Source organism: Mauremys reevesii, linkage group 6, assembly GCF_016161935.1.
Source record: "Mauremys reevesii isolate NIE-2019 linkage group 6, ASM1616193v1, whole genome shotgun sequence".
Lineage (NCBI taxonomy): Eukaryota > Metazoa > Chordata > Testudines > Geoemydidae > Mauremys > Mauremys reevesii.
The window spans coordinates 24,211,001-24,233,242 of record NC_052628.1 but is presented as its reverse complement, the minus strand read 5'-3'; the positions used below and the strand labels follow the sequence as shown (position 1 = coordinate 24,233,242).

At 42.6% G+C, this 22,242-nt stretch overlaps 1 protein-coding gene across 4 annotated transcripts in view; it reads left to right on the top strand.

Moving 5' to 3' along the window:
• NADK2 (NAD kinase 2, mitochondrial) overlaps positions 1-22,242 on the top strand; it is a 60,278-nt gene that overhangs the window by 26,395 nt on the left and 11,641 nt on the right. For 2 of the 4 annotated variants that reach the window (XM_039543247.1, XM_039543248.1), the window contains exons 5-7: positions 12,262-12,345; positions 15,669-15,805; positions 20,773-20,851. In XM_039543247.1, coding sequence (XP_039399181.1) covers positions 12,262-12,345; positions 15,669-15,805; positions 20,773-20,851 — 300 coding nt within the window. The remainder of the gene's footprint in view (positions 1-12,261; positions 12,346-15,668; positions 15,806-20,772; positions 20,852-22,242) is intronic. The other 2 variants (XM_039543249.1, XM_039543250.1) reach the window with 1 other exon arrangement.

Sequence of the window (22,242 nt, the reverse complement as noted above, 5' to 3'; positions counted from 1 at the left end):
GACTAAACTGCTGCCATTATTAAGGTGAACAGTATTGTGAAGCAGATATGTTTTTATAGCTATCGTCAGTAGCTCTTTCCATCCATGTTCATGTGAGTCTAATATCATCATTTGAATCCCATACTGGCTTCAAAGCAAAAAGCAAGTATACACTTGATGAATGGAGATTAACTACTGTTGTGTCAAGGTGACAATATTTCTTGCTTCCTGAAAGTCTCCTGACTGCTGTTGGGCTTTTCCTAGGCTAGAGTTCTTGGTCTTTTTGTAATGCGAGTTAATTGACAGGTGACTCAAGATAATAGAATTGTACATGATCTAAACACTCCACAAATGCTTTTCCAGAGGACACAAGTTTGTTCCCAGCCATGGAACCAGGAACAAATATTTGTCCATGAACAAATGTTTACAGTGTCTAGATTTACACGTGCAATCATGTAAACTCAAGTTAATTGTGTCGATTAACTACTCCTGGGGGAATTCTGTGGTTTTTTAAAAATAATAATAGTAATAATAAAAAAATTCTGTGCATAATATTTTAAAAAATTTTATTTGTCAAAATAACACCATATAGTCATGCCATTTTCAATTATTTTGGTAATTTATTTCAAAATAGCTGTCAGCAAGTATGTCTGTAGCAATAAAGACAACAAAAAAGATTCAGGAAATGTTTTTTGACAAATAGATTCCTTACTAGACACATTAATACAGAACTTTGAGTAGTAATTCATTTAAACTACAATAAAGAAATGTATTTCCCATACCCCTCAGAAGCAGTGCAAAGGCTTCTGGAGATCAGAGGTAATGGAGGACCTGAGGGAGAGGCAAGTAATTGCTGGGAAGGAGCCTGGGAGTGAACCTGGAGGGTTGTTGGGTGTCAGTGGGAGAAGTATGGAACAGGTTTTCGTTTGTTTGTTTTTTGGGGGGGCGGGCGGTGAGAGGGAGGGATTGATAGGGACTTGGGGAGCCTCCCTCATGCAGTCAGACACATTTGTCCCTGTCCCTGTGTGTCCCTGCACCCCCACTTAACTACTGTTCCTCCCCCTATTCCCATGTGGCCTGCACCCCCACTAAGCCACCCTCCACCCCCATCCTCATTTGGCCCTGCACCCCCCTCCCACTCAGCCCCTGGTTCAATTCTGTCACCCCACTAGCTCCTGTGACCCCCTCCAGCAGCCTCATGTGCCCCATTCAGTCTATCCGTCCCATATCCTGTGCCTCCTCACTTGGCCCTTGCTGTGAGGAAAGCAGCTTCTCCTTCTCCACAGCTGACTGCTCTGACCCTGAGCCAGCTACCCTGTCTTCTGGCACCACAGCAGCCTGTGGTGGGCAAAAGGTGTAATTGCAGCGCATCTCCAGCAGAATGTATTTTCTGGGGGGGCGGGGGGGGCGGGGACAGACACATGAATTCTGCACATGTGCAGTGGTGCAGAATTCCCCCAGGAGTAAATTAACTGCAGGACCAGACCAACATCTCTAGGCTAGACAAGGCCATATGGAGTTAAAGTTGAAGACCAAGATTTTAAAAAATAGGAGTCTAAAGTTAGGCATTTAAATCCGTGTTTAGACACTTGTCTGATTTTTTTCAAAAATGCCAAGCACCCAACAGTTCCTGTTGAAAATCAGGCAGGTGCTTAAACATAGTTTTCCTTAGAATGACTGTGCACATCTGCATTCCAGTGGAATGCAGATGTGTGTGCATTCAATGCACTCAAGTTGGAGACTTTTGCCAGCAGTACAACTAGGTCGACTATGTGTCTCAGTTCTCTTTCTGCTCTCAGGTGAGGGTATAAAAGGTGTGTGTCTGCCACCTACCTCTCAGCTCCTTCCTATGCCTGTGATGAGAGGTGGAGCCCCTGTAGCATTTGCTTCAGTTAACTAGTGTCTCTAAAACAGGGGTCCCCAACGTGGTGCCCGCGGGCGCCATGACGCCTGCGGGGGCATCTTAATACGCCCGAGTCCTGGCCTCCGGGAGAGCACCCGCCGAAATGCCGCAGCGGCATTTTGGCGGGGACGCCTCTCTTTGACGCCACTTGTCACCGACAAGTGATGTCATCGAGAGGCGTCGCTCCCGAATTTCAGCGGGGACGCCTCTCGCTGATGCCGCTTGCCGTCGACAAGTGACGTCATCGAGAGGTGTTGCTCCTGAATTTCGGCAGGGACGCCTCTCGATGATGCCGCTTGTCAACGGCAAGTGACATCGTCGAGAGGTGTCGCTGCCGAAATTCAGTGGAATTTCGGCGGGTGCTCCACTGCCGCAGTGGTCCTTCGGCTGGCGCCCGCCAGCCAAAAAGCTTGGGGACAACTGCTCTAAAACTTTTAGTATATAGTTAGCAGTGGTTAGTGGTATAGTTAGCTAGAAAGTTGCAGTTTTAGTAGCTAGCCTGGAGGACTTCAGTGTGGGGAAAAAATTCCCAGGTTTTAAGCTCTATGCCACATGCAGGGCTGTCATCCTTGTCACAGGTAAGCGGAATTGCTGCTTGATTTGTCTTGGGGAGGGCATATGAGAGACAGATGCTCTATTGTACCTCCTAAGCACCACAACCAAAAAATAGAGGGTTCACCTCATGAAAGAGGTGATGTGTCCGGTATTAGAAATTAGAATTGAGCTCTTATTGTGAGGCAGGGGACTCAGAATCAAACAGAAGTGCCCCTCCAGCTCCTTCTGATTCAAAATGTCAGTCTAGTGACAAATGTCACGCTTCATCTTTCCTGTCAGCTCCCTCAAAACAATGCAGGCATTCTGATGCTGATGAGCTTGAAGTCTAATTGGTTGGAGAGATGGCACCCTTGGCTCCATCTGTTAGTCATTTCTCCAACCAATTAGGCTGGCACCGATCATTTTGTCTGCGTTCCCTCCACCCAGACCCTTACTTCCTTTGGACCTTAATGTGTGTCTATACTTGGGTCATGTAGAACATCAAGGGGAACTGCTCCTCCATACTCTGAGGAAGTTTGTTTCTTCTTCCAACTCTGAAAGAGGAGCCTGTCACACCTTCAAGGTTGTTTAGATCATCTTACAGGTCTTTTACCACTACAAGACCCCAAGATCAGCACTGATCTTCCTATAAGGAAATCCTAGCATGGAGTCTCCCACTGTGGATGGCTTAGCTCGTGCAGTATCCTCCAGGACTTACTGGTCTTGGGCTTCTCCAAGAGATTGCAGACCTCCATCACAGTCACACTCTAGGAGGAAGTCTCCTACTTCCTCACTGAGGGAAACTTCTGCTTGGTATCCTGCTACTATCCTTCAGTCCACTGAGCTGGACCTGTGAAGGAGGAGGAGGAGGAATTGACAGAGGAGCCGTTAGATCTTCCTCCCCATGTTTCTCCATCTTCACTAGATAAGGCAATCACTTCAGAGTCCTGCCCTCCCCCTCACCCCATCTCTTCCTGGAGGACTTCAAAGTCTTTTGGGACCTCATGAAGAAGGTGGCCTCTTCTTTAGGGATGCAGGCAGAACCTGTGCAAGAGAATCCACATACTTTCCTAGATATTTTACAGTCTCCTGCACCAGGAAGAGTTGTCCCATCACTGAAGCCTTGCTACAGCTAGTGAAAACTCTCTGGCAGACTCTGGCCTTTAGACTTCCTTTGGTAAAGCAAGTGAACAGATGATACAAAGTCCCTCCTGATTTTCACTGTTTGTTTATTCATCCAGTTGATGATTCTTTGGTGATCGCAGCTGCTAATGACTATTCCAGTCAATCTCATCCTAAGGTTGCTCCCAAGGATAAGGAAATTAAGAAGCTGGAGTTATACATACAAATGGTTTATTCCACCATCATTCTTCAAATGAAACTCACTAACTATTGGGCTCTTTTGTCAAAATATTACTTTATTAATTACTTTGCAATTTCCAAATTTGCTGACAGGTTGCCAGAGGAATATAAAGAATAGTTTCTAGCTCTGATTTCTGAGGAGCATCTCATGGCTTGTACATCCCTTCAGGCAGCCATACCACTGATACAGCTTTGTGTTCTGTAGCCACTGCAGTCGTCATGCAGCATTCTTCCTGGCTGTGGCCTTCTGGCATTCCAGGGGAGCTTCAGAACACAATAGAGGACTTACCTTTGGAGGGTTCTGTACTGTTTTCTGCTGAATCAGATGACGCTGTGTGCACACTGAAGGACTCTTGCATAGTACTTTAAGAGTTTATAATCCGGTTACAAAGAGGAAACTGTTTAGGCCCCAGTCTTACTCCAAACGCTATTTCCAACAGAAGTCACAATATGCCTCTAAGAGAGAGTCAAGATCTCTCTATCTCCAGCCATCTTCATCGGAAGGAGGCCCTTCTTACCAGACAGTTTCATCTTCCAAGCATCAGGGGGTAGCCGTGTTAGTCTGTATCCACAAAACAAGAAAATGCATCTGAAGAAGTGAGGTTTTTTACCCACAAAAGCTTATGCTCAAATAAATCGGTTAGTCTTTAAGGTGCCACCGGACTCCTTGTTATCTTCCAAGCAGTCATTTTGACTTCTTGGTCAAGGACAACACACCAACTCTATTTGCTCCCTTTGGATCATGCCTGCCCTTCTTTCACTGTGCTTGGGAAAGCATGATGTCAGACAAGTGGGTGCTCAGTACAGTGAAGGAGGGATCTATTATCCAATTTACCTCCTTCCCTTTCTCCACCCCCTCCATCCCTTTTCAGGGACACGTCTTATGAGACTGTATTACTTCAAGAACTACAATCTGTTCTAGAATTGGGAGTGATAGAAGTTCCTCACCAACAGAGAGGAAAAGGCTTCTATTCCTGATGCATGTGCACAGTCACTTGAAGGAGAAAAAAACATTATTTGCCTGTACAGTAACTATTCTTCAAGAGCTGTTGTGCACATATACATTCCATGATCCACTCACCTACTTTGGACATTACATACAGCGGTGTGAAGGAACAGAGAGGGAAGTGGCAGCCATTCCCCTTTTATGCCCTCGCCTGATAGTCCAGTGGTACTGTTGGCAAAAGTCTCCAACTCAAGTGCATTGGGCACACTTATACCTGTAGTGGAATCTATTTGTGCACAATACATCTTGAAGAACAACAGTTACTCTACAGGTAAGTAACAGTTTTATTTAGGATCTTAATTTATATCCTAATTTTGAAAATCTTGGTCTCTGTCTCTTGTAAATCATATAGAGTAATCTGGAATATAAATTTGCATCTCTCAGTCACCAATGCACTATTGTTAACCCAGTCTTATGAATGAATGTTGGGTGCATCAATTTATCCACTTCCCTCCCTATGTGGACCATTTCCCTTGCTTTCAGCTAGCATGGGAACAAAGTACAGATGGGTATTGGAGGTCAGAAGATTGAGTTACTCCATCCATTTTTACATCTCTCCCATCTCTTTTCAGGGACTCTTCTCACAAGCACTTGCTGAGAGAGGAGATTGATTCCCTGCTATGTTTAGGAGCCATAGAACCAGTTCCTTCTCAGCACAGGTGGACCAAATACTTTCTGGTCCCCAAAAAAGAAAAGAGGGGATGGAGACCTGTTTTAGATCTAAGACTTTTAAACAACTTTGTGAAAGCACAGGTGTTTGGGATGCCTCTTGTAGGAATAATTCAATCATTGAATCCAGGGGATTGGTTTTCGGACCTTTATCTTCAGGATGCATATTTTCACATTGCAATTCACTCATCTCACAAGAGATTCCTTTGCTTTCTGGTCAGCCAGGACCACTTCCAATATTGGGTACTCCTAGTCAGACTTTCCTCTGCTCTGAAAGTATTCTCAAAGGTTCTGGCAGCGGGCTATCAGTGGTTTGAGCATTGGCCTGCTAATCCCAGGCTTGTGAGTTCAGTCCTTGAGGTGGCCGTTTTGGGATCTGGGGCAAAAATCTGTCTGGGGATTGGTCCTGCTTTGAGCAGGGATTGGACTAGATGACCTTTTGAGGTCCCTTCTAACCCTGATATTCTATGATTCTATTCTATGACCAGACTTACAAGGTTCTTTTTGCCATAAAGATAGCCTTAGCCTTTTTCCTCAGGCTCAGTCTCCAGTTCATCATCAAAAAGTCCACGCTGACCCCTGTATATGTCTTAGGGGCATCCTTAGATGCAGTACCAGCAAGATTTTACATCCCCACAGAAAGACTCATGACTATTATACCTCATTGTAAAGATTCAGATAAGCCAGCAGACGTTGGCAAGTAATTGTCTCCAATTCTTGGGACATATGAGAGCTTGTACTGTTGTAACACATCATGCAAGGTTACACCATTGCTGCTTCCAGGGGTGACTCAGAACAGTTTATGCATGGAACAAACAGAGTCTGGACAGAGTGATATCAATCCCTCATCAAGTATGAGACTTCCTCACTTGATGGAAGGATCCTCATAACATCTGTGTGGGTGTCCCCATTATCCAACAATTACCGTACTGACAGATGCATCTTTGGGAGGAGGGCACATCTAAGGACACATACCATTCAGGGCAGATGGTCTACTCAAAAAGTGCATTTGTACATCAACCTGGAGCTGAGGGCAGCTAGGAATGCCTGTATTCACTTTCTCCCAGTTATCAGAGACAAATCTACCGAGATCATGACAGATAACATAGGTTGCATGTTTTATATCAATCAACAAGGGGGAGTGAGATCCTAGTCTCTTTGTGCTGAAGCAATAAAGCTATGGAACTGGTGTATAGTCAGTCACATCCTCATTATGGTGATGTATCTTCCAAGCATACAAAACAACACTGTAGATGCTCTCAGCAGACATGTTTCCCAAGATTACAAGTGAGAGTTGGATTCTTGAACTCACAATCACACCTTTCTGGTTTTGGTGTTTCTAGAGCTGAGCCTTTTTTCCACTGCCACCAACAGGAAGTTGAGATAGATTTGTTGAAGAGGGGGTCTCGGCCTTCATTCACTGGGAAAACCTTTCCTCATTCCATGGATGAGGAGCCTTCTGTATGCATTTCCCCCAATGCATCTAATATTAAAAGTGGTGAACAAAATCAAGCAAGACAAGGTCATACTAATAGTTCCAACGTGCCCAAGACAGTTCTGGTATCCTTATCTCATTCGCTGGCCGTTTGTCGAGTAGTGTGTCTTCTGACCATTCCTCATCTCCTCTTTCAAGATGCTGGTCAGACCTTCCACCCCAATTTAGGAATTCTTCAGGGCATGGTTATCCCATGGTTTGTAGGAATAGAGACTTCCTATTCCACAGAGGTACAACAGGTGTTGTTAAACAGGAAAGGATCCATGTGAAATATTTAGCTCCAAAAGCGGAAGAGATTGAACCATTGGTGTGACCAGCACTGCCTTTCCTCCATTCGTTCTTCCCTCTTGGTTTTTCTTGACCACCTTCTGAAATTGAAAGTCAGGATTATCTGAGTTTTATCAGAGTCCACTTGGTGGGAATGAAAAGCTGTTATAGCCCAGTTGAGGGATTTTCTGTGTTCACTCATCCCATGACATTGAGGTTTATCAAGAGATTGAGGAACTATTCCCCTCAGATTAAAGAATACATTCTTGTATAGGATCTAAACTTGGTACTTTAGGTGTCCTATGAGACCTCCTTTGAACCAATAGCTCCCTGTTACCTCCTTAACCTTTCCACAAATATAGTCACCAAAAAGGCCATCACCTCTGCCCAAAGAGTCAGGGAATGGGGGTGTAATGGTGCACGCACCCCTCCCCATTTACAGTATTTTTCAAGTCTGAGGTTTTGTTACATCCACATTATAAATTCTTTCTTAAGGTGTTCTCTGAATTTCATATCAGCCTGGTCATCTATTTCCTAGTCTTTTTTCTGAAACCCCATTAGACCAGGGAGGACATTGGAAGGGCGTTAGCCTTCTGTCTGGACAGAACCAAGCTGTTTTGGAAATCTCCCATCCTGTTTGTATCAATTGTTGACAGAGCCAAAGGGACCACGGTTTCCCTGCAGAGACACTCCAGGTGGATTTCTGGATGCATTATTTCTCATTATGAATCTGCTGATATACAATCTCCTCCTAGAGTGTATAGCCTATTCCACAAAATCTCTCTCTCTGGCTTTACTCAAACATGTTCCTATTGTGGAGATTTGCAAGGCTGCAACTTGGACTTCAATACACACCTTTGTCAATCATTACATGGTGGTCCATTCTTCTAGATCGGATACTGCCCTTGGAAATGCAGTCTTGTCTTCGATCTTGGACTCAGTTCTGAAGCTCCCACCTCTGGCTCAGGGTACTGCTCGGTAGTCATGTGAAGTTAAGCCCCCAAAGAGCAGTACTCAAAGAAGGAGCGATTACTTACCTCATTCGCTAATTGGAGTTCTTCGAGATGTGTCCCCCTATGGATGCTTCACCACCAGTGCTCCTTCCCCTCTGTTTTGGAGTTTCCTCTAGGGACTTAGCAATGGAGAAGGAACTGAGGGTGGTTCGCCTGCGCAACCCTATATCACCTCAGTGCCGGCCATGAGGATGTGTACAGCAAGCACATGCACGGGCCAAAAGGGCACTGCTACCGAAAATCTCCAATCAAAATTGCATGGGTGCATGCGCATCTGAAATGAAGCACCTAGAAGGGGACACATCTCAAAGAACTCCAGTTACTGCAAAAGGTGAGTTAACCTCTTCTTCTGTGGTCTGTTTAGAAGTGTGCATATGCCAAACAATGAAACTGATGAGGTTCATACCTGCTATAGTGTACAGACTGGAGATCTGTTCAGGTCCCAGAAAGAAAGAAGAGGTTAAAAAACTTTGTTTGGTCTGCTGTCAACAGGCTCCCAGAAAGTACCTGCCCAATTAGTAGTGCTATTAATATGTTATATATCAGGGGTAGCCAACCGGTGGCTCCAGAGCCACTTGCAGCTCTTCAGAAGATAATATGCAGCTCCTGCCAGGAGCCGACTCTGGGGGAAAAAATGGTGGGTGCTCAGCACCCACTGGCAGCCCTATCAGCCCCCCTCTCCCTCCAGACCCCCTGCGCCTCCTGCCTGCTGGCAGCCCTGCCCCACATCAGCACCTCCTGCTCCCTCCCTGTGCCTCCTGTCTGCCGCTATCAGCTGTTTGGCAGCCAGCAGGAGGCTCTGGGGAGGGGAGGAGTGAGGACGCAGCGCCCAGCCCCTCTGCTTCCACCAGCACCTCCTCTTCCATCCCGTTGCCTCCTGCCCACCACGATCAGCTGTTTTGTGGCCAGCAGGAGGCTCTGGGAAGGGGAAGAGAGAGGACATGGCTCACTTGGGGGAGGAGGTGGAATGGGGCGGGAAGAGGTGGGGTGGGGGTAGGGACTTGGTGAAAGGGGTGGAGTGGGAGGCGGGGCCTTGGCCCATGCCTGTGTCTCCTTAAATAAAGCACACAGTGACTAGCTGGTGTGGAAATTTTTAATCAAAATTTTTCTTACACTGTCTAACAATGGAAGGCAAGTGCAAATGGAAAGGAAAATACACAGATGACAACTGAGGCTTCTAACAGGGAGAATAAGTACTTTTTCATTGAACGTAATGGTAAGACCATGTGTTGTCTTTGCCAGACAGGTATCTCTCAGTTCAAATCTTCAAACTTCAGCATCATTTCGCTTCTAGCTATGCACATATGGATCAAGAATTCCCACAAGGTTCTGAACTCCGCACTTTAAAACTGAAAACTTTGAAAAAACAAACACATGTAGAAGCCCAGTTCTTCACCAGATTTACCAACCGATCGCATACTGTAACATTGGCCTCCTATTATGTGGCTGGCACATAGCTTGTGCAAAAAAGCCCTACTCTGAAGGCGAGTTTATAAAAACGTGCCTCACTGATATGATTTTAATCTTGTCACCAGAGAAAGAGAATCTACAACCGAAAATTTCTGGCTTGGAGCTTTCCCACCACACTATAGAACGCAGACTCACGAATATGAACAGTGACATCAAATCGCAACTGCACTTGCAACTTCAACAGTGTGAGTATTTGAGCATCACTTTAGATGAGTCTTGTGATGTACAGGATAAACCTCAATTATCAGTATTTGTCCGGACTTTGTCTGACGACTGTGTTGTAAGGGAAGAACTCCTCAATCTCTTGCCACTAAAGGACGGAACTCATGGACGAGATCTAAAGGAGGCATTGATGTTGTTAGTTGCGAAACACCACTTCTCTTTACAGAAGCTCACTGCCATTGCAATGGATGGAGCTCCATCCATGTGGGGATCTGTGAATGTATTAGTAGGACTTTGTAAGTCTGAGAGCTTTCGCGAATTTTGGACATTTCACAGTATTCATTGAGAGCAACTGGTGTCTAAAAATCTCAAATTTGATCACGTCATGAAACCTGTCTTGCTCATTGTGAATTTCATTTGCTCAAATGCACTCAATCACAGACAATTTCAAAATCTGATCGAAGAACTGGATGAAGACAACTTCCCTACCTATTTGCCATTTCACTGCGCAGTTCGATGGCTCTTGAGAGGTAAAGTTATTTCTTGGTTTTTAGAGCTTCTGGAACCAGTGAAATTGTTTATGGAGGAGAAGCACAGAATATACCCTGAGCTTACAGATCCTGGGTGGGTTTTAGATTTGGTATTTCTTGCAGACATACTGCTGCATTTGGATAAACTAAATGTGGACTTACAAGGAAAATTCCAGTTGCTGTCTGATCTAGTGCAAAGCGTATTTGTATTCATGAACAAACTGCAGATGTTTCACGGACAAATGCTTGAGGGAGAGCTGACACACTTTCCTTCAATGTCACAACTTCAAGCCAGATCAAAAGAAGATGCAGCAGAACCCCTAAAACAGAGCACAACTAGATATACGAGCATGATTAAAGATCTTAAGAACAATTTTGAGGAAAGATTCCAAGATTTGCAGCGGAAAAGACCTCAAATCAGATTTCTGATTGACCCTTTTAGTGATGAAACAAATTGTCTGAAGCCACCTTTAGTCCCTGATGAAGCAACATCCCAGATGGAAATAATAGAACTTTTGGAAGATCACAGATTTAAATCTGTTCAGAAGACAGAGGGAACCCTTACTTTCTGGAAATCTGTACCAAAGGATAAATACCCCAACTTCATAGGTGCAGCCCTAAAATTAATCCCGATGTTTGCCTCAACCTGTCTTTGTGAGTCTATTTTTCTCAACACTCAAACGTGAAATCCAAGCACTGATCCATTTTGACAGACAGCCAAGAGAACTGCTGCATGTGAGCACAACTGAATACAAACCAAGCTTCAAGAGAATTGTTGAAAGCAAAGATTGCCAGAAGTCCCGCTAAGTAAAAGGTTAAGACAAATTGTTATTGTTAACTATATATTATAAATGCATAAATAAATATACATTATCAAATAATATGATTGTGTATGCATATATCGATATATACACACGCGCACACACACACACACACAATCATTATATATTACTGTGGCTCTTTGGCAATGTACATTGGTAAATTCTGGCTCTTTCTCAGGCTCAGGTTGGCCATCCCTGTTATATATGTACTCATGTGGCCCCCCTGTCAGCATAGTATGAGAATGCCTCGCAAACAGTTTAATCTCAACAACCATTATGAGTAGGGAAACAGTCTCTCCATTTACAGAAACACAGATCAAGTGACTTGCCTATGGTCATAGTAAGCTTGTGTAAGTAAATCCTTTTCCTCATTTCACATGAAATATTTGGTAGCCTAAGGCATTCTGCTCTTTTGCATCCTATTAGTCAGAGCTGCCGTGTCAGAAAACAAAAACAAAACAAATACTTTTCATATGCCAGTTCAGATTGAGGGCAGAGAGGTACTGCTTAGCTGCCAGTTTTTTAAAACTGTTTGAATATAGTACTGGTGAAGAGTAGTTTGACAGCCCTGGAGACTGAAGTCTTGTAGCCACATAACAGGCAGTGCAAGTTTGCCCACACTTCATTGTGCTTTAGTCCTGTCCTTTAGGGATAATAGTGTAGGTCTGTCTCTGTGCTGTGTAATTGTTTGCTGCTTTGCAAGAATTGCCAGCAAGATTGCCTAGATATATTAGTTGTGATTTTGAATGTATACAACTTGTCCATTGAGATGAGTCGTATTCTGTTTTCACATAGGCTACCAAATAGCCATCTGATAGCAGTAACTGCCAGTAGCATCCTTGTCTGGATTTGACTCAGCCACCTACAGGTGAAGGGCTCTATAACCCATTGCCACTGAATAATGCCTGACTTCTTAGTGAGAGAGATCACAACCACAGGAAATGAAAATCGAACTTTGCTTTGATGTAGCTAGCAGAGCGCTCCCAAAAGGGTCCTATTCTCACTAATTTGATTGCCACCTCTATTGTTCTATCGTCTTTTCACTTTTAGATCTGAAGGCCATTTGTGTTTGCCTGTACGATATACACACTCCTTTCCAGAAGCATTACAGAAGTTTTATCGTGGTGAGTTCAGGTAGGATTCTATCATCTTTGTTTTTACAAAATATATTTCCCGAGGCGAGCATGTGTAATGCTGGGCAGTTGTACAAACAAGAGAAGAAAATTAATAAAATAAGTGCATTAAATCATGAACTGAATTTTGAGGCTTCATATCTTGAAGGATGACCTTGAGCCTTTGTGGTTAAGACATTGAATTGGGGTTTGGGAGACCTAGGTTCAATTTCTAACTCTATCAGAAACTAATGATGTGCCCTTGGGCAAATGACGTAAACTCCCTATCTTGGTTCCCCATTTGTAAAATAATACTTCCCTCACAGGATTGTTGTGAAAAGAAATTCATTAATGCTTGTGAGGCACTCAGTGCAGGGATAGGGCCATATTAGAATCTAGAGGGATAGAAGGGTAACTAATTCCGACATTATACAAATTGCATAGTTAATCACTGCTAATGAGAGGGTCTTGCAATTGTTAATAGAGTGGCTCAGGCACGGAGTAAAATGAGGGAAGCATTTTGGTGCTAATGCTTGTTAGCTATAGCTACTAGACATTTGTACAAGAACTGATGAGCAGGTAACTAGAACTAAGCATGATCTTAATGCAGTTTGCATTAGAGGGCAAGCTCTTAACTGTGGAACAAACAATGCTATGAAACAGGCTAAGAATTGTTCCCCTGCACATACTAAATTTGAGGCCTTTATTGAAAGGGACAAAATATTTGTGGAATTTTAATATACCCTAAAACATAATTTGTATGTTAACATTTTTGCTCAAGAAATTGTACTAGTCATGAAAATAAATCTCATAATTGCAGTGTATTATTGTAATGGCTAGGAGGGCCAGACATAGACCCTTTTGTGCTAGGAATCTCACATGTTAATATTTGGTGCATTTTTTTTACTGTCACAGGCAAATTCAGTTTGTAGTCCAATTATAACGTAAACTGGATTTATGGCATGGCAGAGTTGACACGTAGCATCATGACTGAAACAAACCAATATAGTCAATTTATCAAGACTAGGTATAAGTAAGATGATTCAATCTGCATGGGTAAATGAAGTATCACTTCAACATTGGTAATTCCAGCTACAGTAAGGAAGCTTTCTAAACTTTGCGCCATTTTAAGTGGTTCAGTTCTATTGGTATTAATATTGGTGTCCTGGTGTGGATGGCCTTCATGCTTCTGCAACAATTGATCAGACCTGGTCACAGCAATGTTAGATGACATAATGTTAAAAAGCTGTTGCAGCTTGTAGACTTGTAGGCTAGTGCTCTGGTGTTGTTAATACCTCTGGAACTAAACCTATTGTGATGAGGCTTTAGCCTCTCCACAGGTAAGATTCCAGATTGGCTTTTGTTATAAGCCCAATTTTGCCCCCTCCTGCAGTCTAAAATCCTCCAAGTTGTTACAGTAGGTCTTGTCTAAGAGAGAACTTTTCTATCAATTCTGAAGGAAATGGTACAAGGGATTCTTGAATTGTCACTCTAAAAATACAAGCTGGAGTCCAGTATAGCTTTTAATATCAAAAAAGCTGTTTTGGATCACTTCAGGAGGTGGCTTACATTTTTTTTTATTATTATTATCTGAGTCCTGTACCTGTTGGACTCATGGTAACTTAGACACATATCTTTACAAGTGGAATAGTGCCAGTAAGACTCCCGATCTCGCCCCTTCGTCCCCACACTTAGTCTGTCTCCTTACCCAGCCAGACCAATTCCCCACCCACTCCTTTAATCTCCTTGCTCAACTAGTCCCAGCCTCCCCTTCCCACATCCCTTGGCTCCCAGTCCTAGTTTCTTTTCTCCAGTGCCAGTCCCACCAGACTTCATGACTCAAACAATTCCCTTCCCCCCCCCCGGCTTTTGTCCTGTCTGCATTCGGATCAGGTGTCATGCTGCCTAGCTATCATGGGAGCGGGGGGGGGCAGACGTCACAGAAGAGAGAGCCTCCCTGCTGTTCCTTCCAGTGTATGGCCCTGGCCCACAGCTGCCTTTAAAGACAGGGAAAGACTGGCTTTGTCTTTGTAGCCATGGGCTGGAGGGAGCATGTTCAGTCTGATCAAAGCTAGGAGCTGTGAGAGGTTCAAGCACATTCAGTGAGGATGGAATCTTTGGGGATTTTAGGTGCTAAAGTATAACAAGTCTCCACTGAGCACTTGTGACTTGTAGTTTGTCAGAAGCTTATAAGTTGGCCAAATTTGCATGGATGTTCATGGGGATAGCAGAAGGCATATCTGTGACAGAAAAGGATACCACATGACAAATTCAAAGTTCCTTCTCCAAAACCTGAGGGCTCTAGAATGGCTCAAAGAAAAGGTTACCAGAATTTTTTAATGTGGGCAAAACATATTTTCCCCCAGTCTCTCACTCAGAAACCTCTGAACAATTTTGGCTGGAAATTTCCCCAAAAATTCTACGCGAGGCAGCCCGATGATTAGTTTAGTAAAATTATAAGCAGGGTCTTTTAATGGGAAGTGTGGGGCAACCTTAATAGTGTGATGCCACCAGCCCCACCTACAATAATACAGTGGGATGATATAAAGGTTCCATTAGCATTCATACTTATGTGCTGTCGTGTATTTTTTCATGTATGGGTTTTTATAAAGTTGAGACTGCTCAACTTGTTTGAGGAACAAAATAAAACAGTAAAGGATTTTATTTCAATCTAGTCTCTTTTTTTAGGCTATCCTTAGAGCCTTCTGAGAGAGGGATGTTGTGATTTGATAAGCAAATTGTTTGCTAATTGCCATACCTAATTCTCATCACCATCAAGTGGGTGGCACTGTGTTTCAATTATCTGTTTGTAACTACTTCAGATACTCAGGCTTGCTGTTCAAAACTGGAGAAGAAACTGCTGTAGTTTCTTCCAGGTAAAATAGGAAAAGAGTGAGGAGGAATTGTTTCTTTTCTACTCTGGGGAATAGACAGAATGTTGCAGCAATTTGGGGAGAAAAGGGAAGGACATGTAAGTACCATTCTTCTTTGAGTGCTTGTCCCTGTGTGTGTTCCACTGTGGCTATCCCCAGACACAGAGCATTTATCAATCAGCATTTAACAAAACAGAAAGGGATGTGAAATACATGTTTGTATCAGTTCTGTAATTAATTTGAATTATAATTGGTACATTTGGTGGTCGAAGTTGGTAAGCTTTTCAAACTGACATGAATTTGGACCTCTCCTGCATTTAAAAAAAATATATATTGCTCTATCTAGTTACTTTTTGAGTATGATTCTATCAAATAAAATCATTGTATCCAGTGACTGAATGAAATGAAGGCCTTATCTCATGAATGTTTTGACTTCTCCAACACTGGTACCAATCTCTTTTCCTTTTCTAAGGTGGCAGTGGCGGCAGCGAATCCGGGTGTATCTTGAAGGAACTGGTATTAACCCTACCCCTGTAGATTTGCATGAACAGCAGTTAAGCCAGGAGCAGCATAGCAGGGCCCACGTTAATGGAAGATTCCATGATCAAAGTAGGTTAAAGATGGTATTATGAATGTAATCAACAAAACTTAGCAGTACTCACTTGAATGGTCAGTTGGTTGTGTAATAAAATAACTCAAATACTTTCCTAATGGACTGTTTTTTCTAAATGGACAACCTATTGTAAATTCTCAATTACTGAGGGACAATCTTCATTCATTGATATATTTTACTTTCTGCCACCAACTCTCTGTATAACTTTTTTCATGAGTAGTGTACTTGAATACTTGGATGCTAAATATCTAAACTGTATTTTTAAATTCATTCACCTAAATTTGGGTTATTGCTGATTATGCACTATATGTATCTTATAACTTTAAAAACAAACATCGTATTTGTGGATAATCTAAGCACTATACTCAGATGTACAAACACACTTTTCTCAACCTGTATATTATATAATTTTAACATTAGCTTTAATAAAAATTTTTATTGGGAATGTAGTTATTATAGGCTTGTAAAATTGTCATAAATGTAGTAGCGCAAGCTCACGGAAAAGGGGGTTGATCCGTTAGATCAGGACCCATACTTGGAGCAGGGACTTAGTCCCTGCTCCACTCAAGACAGTCTTGAGTGTTGAAATATGTCTACCTGACACTAAATACATGTTAACTTCTAAAATTGTTCATATATATTAGTTGACTGTCTATTTTAAAAATTTCATCTACCATAGCCTGTAGCAAGACTTAAGCTTCTTAAATGGTGTTCCTTGTATTTTGCTATTGGAATTCTTTTTCAGATGAAAGTATTCCTAAAAAGAACATACTACTTTTTTGGCAGTTAAAACTCAAATAGGAAAAAAAGGCTATTTTACAGTTCCCAGTATTTGGCGCTGTCTGTGATAGGGTAATTAATAGATTGAATGTTTTATTACAGACCTGAAAGCCTTCATCCTAAATAGGTAATACTAACTGTAAGAATGTTGGGGTTTTAGGGAGAATGGGGGAGAGATTGACTGATCAACCTTGGGAAATGAGCATCAACAGGCCATAAGATCTACTACAGTAACTCCTCGCTTAACGTTGTAGCTATGTTCCTGAAAAATGCTACTTCAAGCGAAATGATGTTAAGCGAATCCAATTTCCCCATAAGAATTAACGTACATATGGGGGTTAGGTTACAGGGAAGAATAAATATAAATATATATATAGACACACACACACAGAGTTTGTTTTAAACAAACAATTTAATACTGTACACAGCAATGATGGTTGTGAAGCTTGGTGGAGGTGGTGGAGTCAGGGGGTGAAAGAGGGTGGGATATTTCCCAGGGAATGCCTTGCTGCTAATTGACAGCTCAGCCGAGTGCTAGTTCATCAAGGGTTAACACGTTGTTAATGTAGCCTCACACTCCACAAGGCAGCACAAATGGAGGGAGGAGACACGGTAGACACATGGCAGTGGCTGCAAACATGCCCTGCGGAAACTGAACGTGATGATGAATCCACGCTATCCCAATGGAGTGCACCTCTCCCTCCACTTTCCAAAGTGCTGAGGTGGGGAGGGGGATGCATGTGTGTGTGAGACAGATACACATGGGGGGGGGGGGGGTGAGAGAGAGAGACACACACACATTCTGTGTGTGTGTATATGTGAGAGATGCACATTGCCCCTTTAAGTACGCTGACCCCACTCTAAGTACACTGCCTTTTTAAGTAGATCAGCAAGCTCCCTCCATCCTGAGCCCTGTGGTGTCGTCCCCCCCCCAGTCTGTGGAGATGGGGTACAGGAGTGGGGGAAGGGGTACACCCTGACATCAGCACCCCTCTGCCCCTACGTACCCCTGCACAGCAACCTGGAGGCTCCCGGGAACAGCTCCAAGGCAGAGGGCAGGAGCAGCACATGGCAGTGCGGGGAGGGACACCTGAACCTCCCAGCAAGCTGGGCAGCAGCCGCACAGGAAACTTAGGGGAAGTGATGGAAGACTGCTGGCCCATCCTGGTTCCAAGCCCCCAACAGCTAGCTCCAACGGGCTGCTCTTCTTGCAAGCAGTGGACAAAGCAGGTGGCTGCCAAACAATGTTATAAGGGAGCATTGCGCAACTTTAAACTAGCATGTTCTCTAATAGATCAGTGACGTAACAAAGTTAACTGGAACGATGTTAAGTGAGGAGTTACTGTACATGGTTTCCCAAGCTTTCAAAGCTGACAATTCCCCTCTAGATGCAGTGTTTTTCCAATATGTGGCAGTGTGAACTCCGCTTTAGGAGTGTGCGATTGGAGTCTTGAATGGCAGTGTCTTGGGCCACGTGTGCACCCTGTGCTTCCTTGTGCTCCAGTACAGGGGCACAGAGGGTGAGGCGGGGTGTCTATGACCCTCCCTCAGTTCCTCCTTACCACCCAAGGCAGTGAGCCAGAATCTTAGCTTTGGCTAAATCTTTTGAAGCTCTTTTTGTAACATTCTGAACTCCTGATTTACTGACATACCACTGCCATAAATGATATCTGTCTGGACTGAATGCTCACAATCAGAGCCCCCTATACAGAGGAATCCACACTGATGCACACTGAGGAAAAAGAACGCTTACTTAGCCTACAGTATGGTTACTTACCGTACATTTATTTGGGTTCTTTGATATGTGAGATCCAGACTGATTACAACATCTTGCCTTCTATTCCTGTATTTTGGAGTCCTTTAGCATCATGATCATAGAATTGCAAGGGAATCCAGAGAAAACCACAATCACCCCTTGCCTTTTATGTTCTCGTACGGGAACTTGTGGAAGCACAGGGCACATGTGGCCTCAATGGACACTGATATTCAAAAATTCAGATCTCATGTGGATTGTGTTCAAACATATTAACAGTGGGTTTTCCACATACTACAGCCTCTTGAAGAATCACAGTTATAGTAAGGTAAATAACTTTTTTGCAAGCCTTTCTTCAAGCTATAACCCTAATCTTGAGCTGGCCAAATGTAACCATCATCATACCAGAAATAATTATAAACTTTTTTGAAGAGGAAACTTTTTAATTAAAAGGAGATGATCAATCTTAAATCATAGTTTAGTATGAGGGATGCGCCAGCCATGCTGGCAGAAAAAGATCTCACGAGGTTGAACTGTGGAAAGTGATTGCTCTTCTTTTTTATCGCTACCATGAGAGTAACTGGAAATAGAAGGATGAAATCTGAATGAGAACTTTAACTTTTTCACCTCGGAAAGTTGGGGATTTCTCTGGAGTCAGACAAAAATCTGATTAATTCCTGCCTGAAAAATATTAATTGCTGGGTCTTAACAGACCTCATAATAATTTGTGTTACAATAGCCCAATCTGTCCTTGTGAATCAGTAGGATGAAAAGAGTTGCTGGTCGCCTCTTTGTTCTCTGTTAAACATCAGTAAAATATCCTTGCAGGTGGATCTGATGTTCCCTCAAATGGTGATTTAGAGGTCCTGGAGGTTTTCAGCTGTATCCTTAATTCCAGTGATTAAGAGTGTAGTTTCTTCTAGTTTCACAATTTCCTCTCAGCAAATTTCCCAGTGGTCCATTCTTCTGTAAAACATTCATATTCTGCCCCTGCTCAGTTTGCAATAGTAATTTTTTAAAAAGATCAAATAAGTATGGGATAGAATAAATACTGGAAATAGCATAATGCCATTACATTGATCAATGGTAAACCCTCACCTGGAATACAATCAGAGGGGTTCAGAAATAGGTGAAAAGAATGATGAAAGGTATAGAAAAACTATCGAGAGCCTGAAAAGATTAGGACTGGTGGAGACAAATAAGAGAGGACATGTTAAAGGTACAGTATAAAGAATAACGGTGTAGAGAAGGTAGAATGTTCATCCTTTCTCATAATACAGAAACAAAGGATTGGACGTTCAATGAAGTTGAAGGGTGGCAAATCTTAAAAATAATAAATACTTATTTACTCAGTGCATAATTAGCCTGTGGGAAGTCATTGTTATAAGGTATTAAGGCTAAGTGTTTATCAGGATTCAGAAGAGACTGAACATTTGTATGGATAACAAATATATAGACTTATAACAAAAACAACGGGGTGTCTTTGTGGCACCTTAGAGACTAACAAGTTTATTTGGGCATAAGCTTTCATGGGCTAGCACCAACGAAAGCTTATGCCTAAATTAATTCATTAGTCTCTAAGGTGCCACAAGGACTCCTCATTGTTTTTGCTGATACAGACTAACGCAGCTACCACTCTGAGAGTTATAACAGTAAAGATTAAAAAGAATTTTTTGAAATGATTAAACCCTCATGCTTCAGGGCATAAGCCAACTTCTAGCAATGTTTAGGAGAAAACTTTCCTTGTGAACAGATTGTCATAACTGTTTCTTGTCGAATTTCTTGTAACTTCCTCAGACAGCCTGATAGTGGTCGCTGGAAACTTGGCTAGATGGACCACTGCTGTGATCCAGTATAGCTCTACCTATTCATAGATTCTAAGGCTGGAAGGGACCATTGTGATCATCTAGTCTGACCTCCTACATGACACTCCATAGAATTTCCCTGATATAATTCCAATTTGAAATGGAGCATATCTTTTAGGAAAACATCCATTCTTGATTTAAAAATTGTGAGTGATGGAGAATTCATCCCAACCCTAGATAAGTTGTTCCATTGGTTAATTACCCTCACCATGAAGAGAAGAATTCAGCTTGTCTGGTCATCCACTTGTCTTTTCGCAAGACACAATCAAAACTTACTTTTTTGTTGTTCTCAGATTCACATATCCAAACTGTTTTTTCTCAACTTTCCTGGAAGAAGTCTGTTTGGATAGAAAAGTTTCAGTCAGAAAAATGAACTCTTCAGAAAAACTATGAACAACTGAAAATAGATATTAAGAATGTGAACTTATGCACTCTTAACTATAATCAGTTACTGCTATTTTTAATGGATTAAGAAAATTTTGAGAATTCAGTTTTTAGAAATGTAATTTAAAACTCTCCACAATAATTCATGTTTTAGTAATGATCATTTGCCAAATACCTACAGGATCTGAAGTTTCTGGACCACATCTTTTGCCAGTGAGAGCACTAAATGAAGTCTTCATTGGAGAGTCTCTCTCATCCAGGTACAGTTAACTTCTGCATTGTTAAACATTGAGATGTGACAGTCTAAATTTGTTTTTGTTTAAATATCAGTTTTATGAAAATTCAGCAGGTAGTCTTTGTATTTGCTGCCATATTTCTTTTCAGCCCATGAATATCAGACTTTCATAGGTTACAAAAATAGATATTTATTAAGATGTGGTAGAACAGTTGAGTGACATACCTCTATTCCTGATTGTCCTCCTACCTCTCTAGCCATTCCTTCAGATCTGTTCTTCCTCTCCTTGTGCCTCTGGGGTCCCACAGGGCTTTGTCCTGGGTTCCCTTGTTACTTTACACCCTTCCTTTTGGTGGTTTCGTGTTCTCACCTGGCTTCAATTGCCATCTTTATGATGACTTGGAGATCTACCTGTCTGTCCCTAACTTACCGAGATATGAGACTGGATAGAGATCTGTCCAACATCTCCTCCTAGATGTCTTGTCATAACGTTAAGCTTAACATGGCCAAAACCAAACTTCTGACCTTTATTTCCACAATCTCCACCACTAGCAACGTTACCATTCTCCCTGTCATTCAAGCATTTGTGTCCTAGGAGAATGGTTTTGTAGGGGAAGGGAGTGAAAATTCAGACAATCAGTATCCAGTGCTGCTTGCTCCAAGATATCTGATTACCTTTTTGTCCCTAGGTTTAAAATTCTTGTTTCAGGCCTTTATCTCCCATTTCTATTCTTTGAGTGCTTGCACATGTCCATTCCACTGTAGGTGTGAATGCTTGCCTCGTGCACCATATCAGAGAACTTTTTTCCCTCAGCTGTACCTGTTGGGGTGACTGGAATGCCCTCGCCTGCCTCACACCACTGCATGCTGGTATAAGAGGTTGGAGCTGCCCCAACTCCCCTCGGTTCCTTCTTACCACCAGTGACAGTTACCATCCTGTTCACACACCGCATTTCAAACAAACACTGATGCATTGGTCAAGGGCATAGTTACTGTAGGTCTATTGATTTCCCACCTTTGTTTTCCAACCACTTATCCCACTTCCTAAGTGCTTGGGCCCATATAACATCAGATCAGTGAATGTTAAGCATGGAAGAACTGAGATGTGCCCTCCAGTTCATTTCTACCCCTCCTCCCACAACCCTTCTCCATCCTTCTTCAAGGACCAATCCCAGGAGATGGTCCTTCAGCAGGAGATCTCGTCACTTCTTCAAGCAGGGGCCATAGAGGAAGTTCCACTGGGAGTCAGGGGAAAGGCATCTATTTCCAGTATTTTCTGATTCCCAAAGCAAAAGAGAGTCTCAGGCCGATTTTGTGTCTGAGAATTAAACAAATCCCTGAAGATTAAGTTCTGCATGTTTAACCTAGCCTAGATTACTCCTCCCTGGAGACATGGTGTGCTGACCTCAACTTACA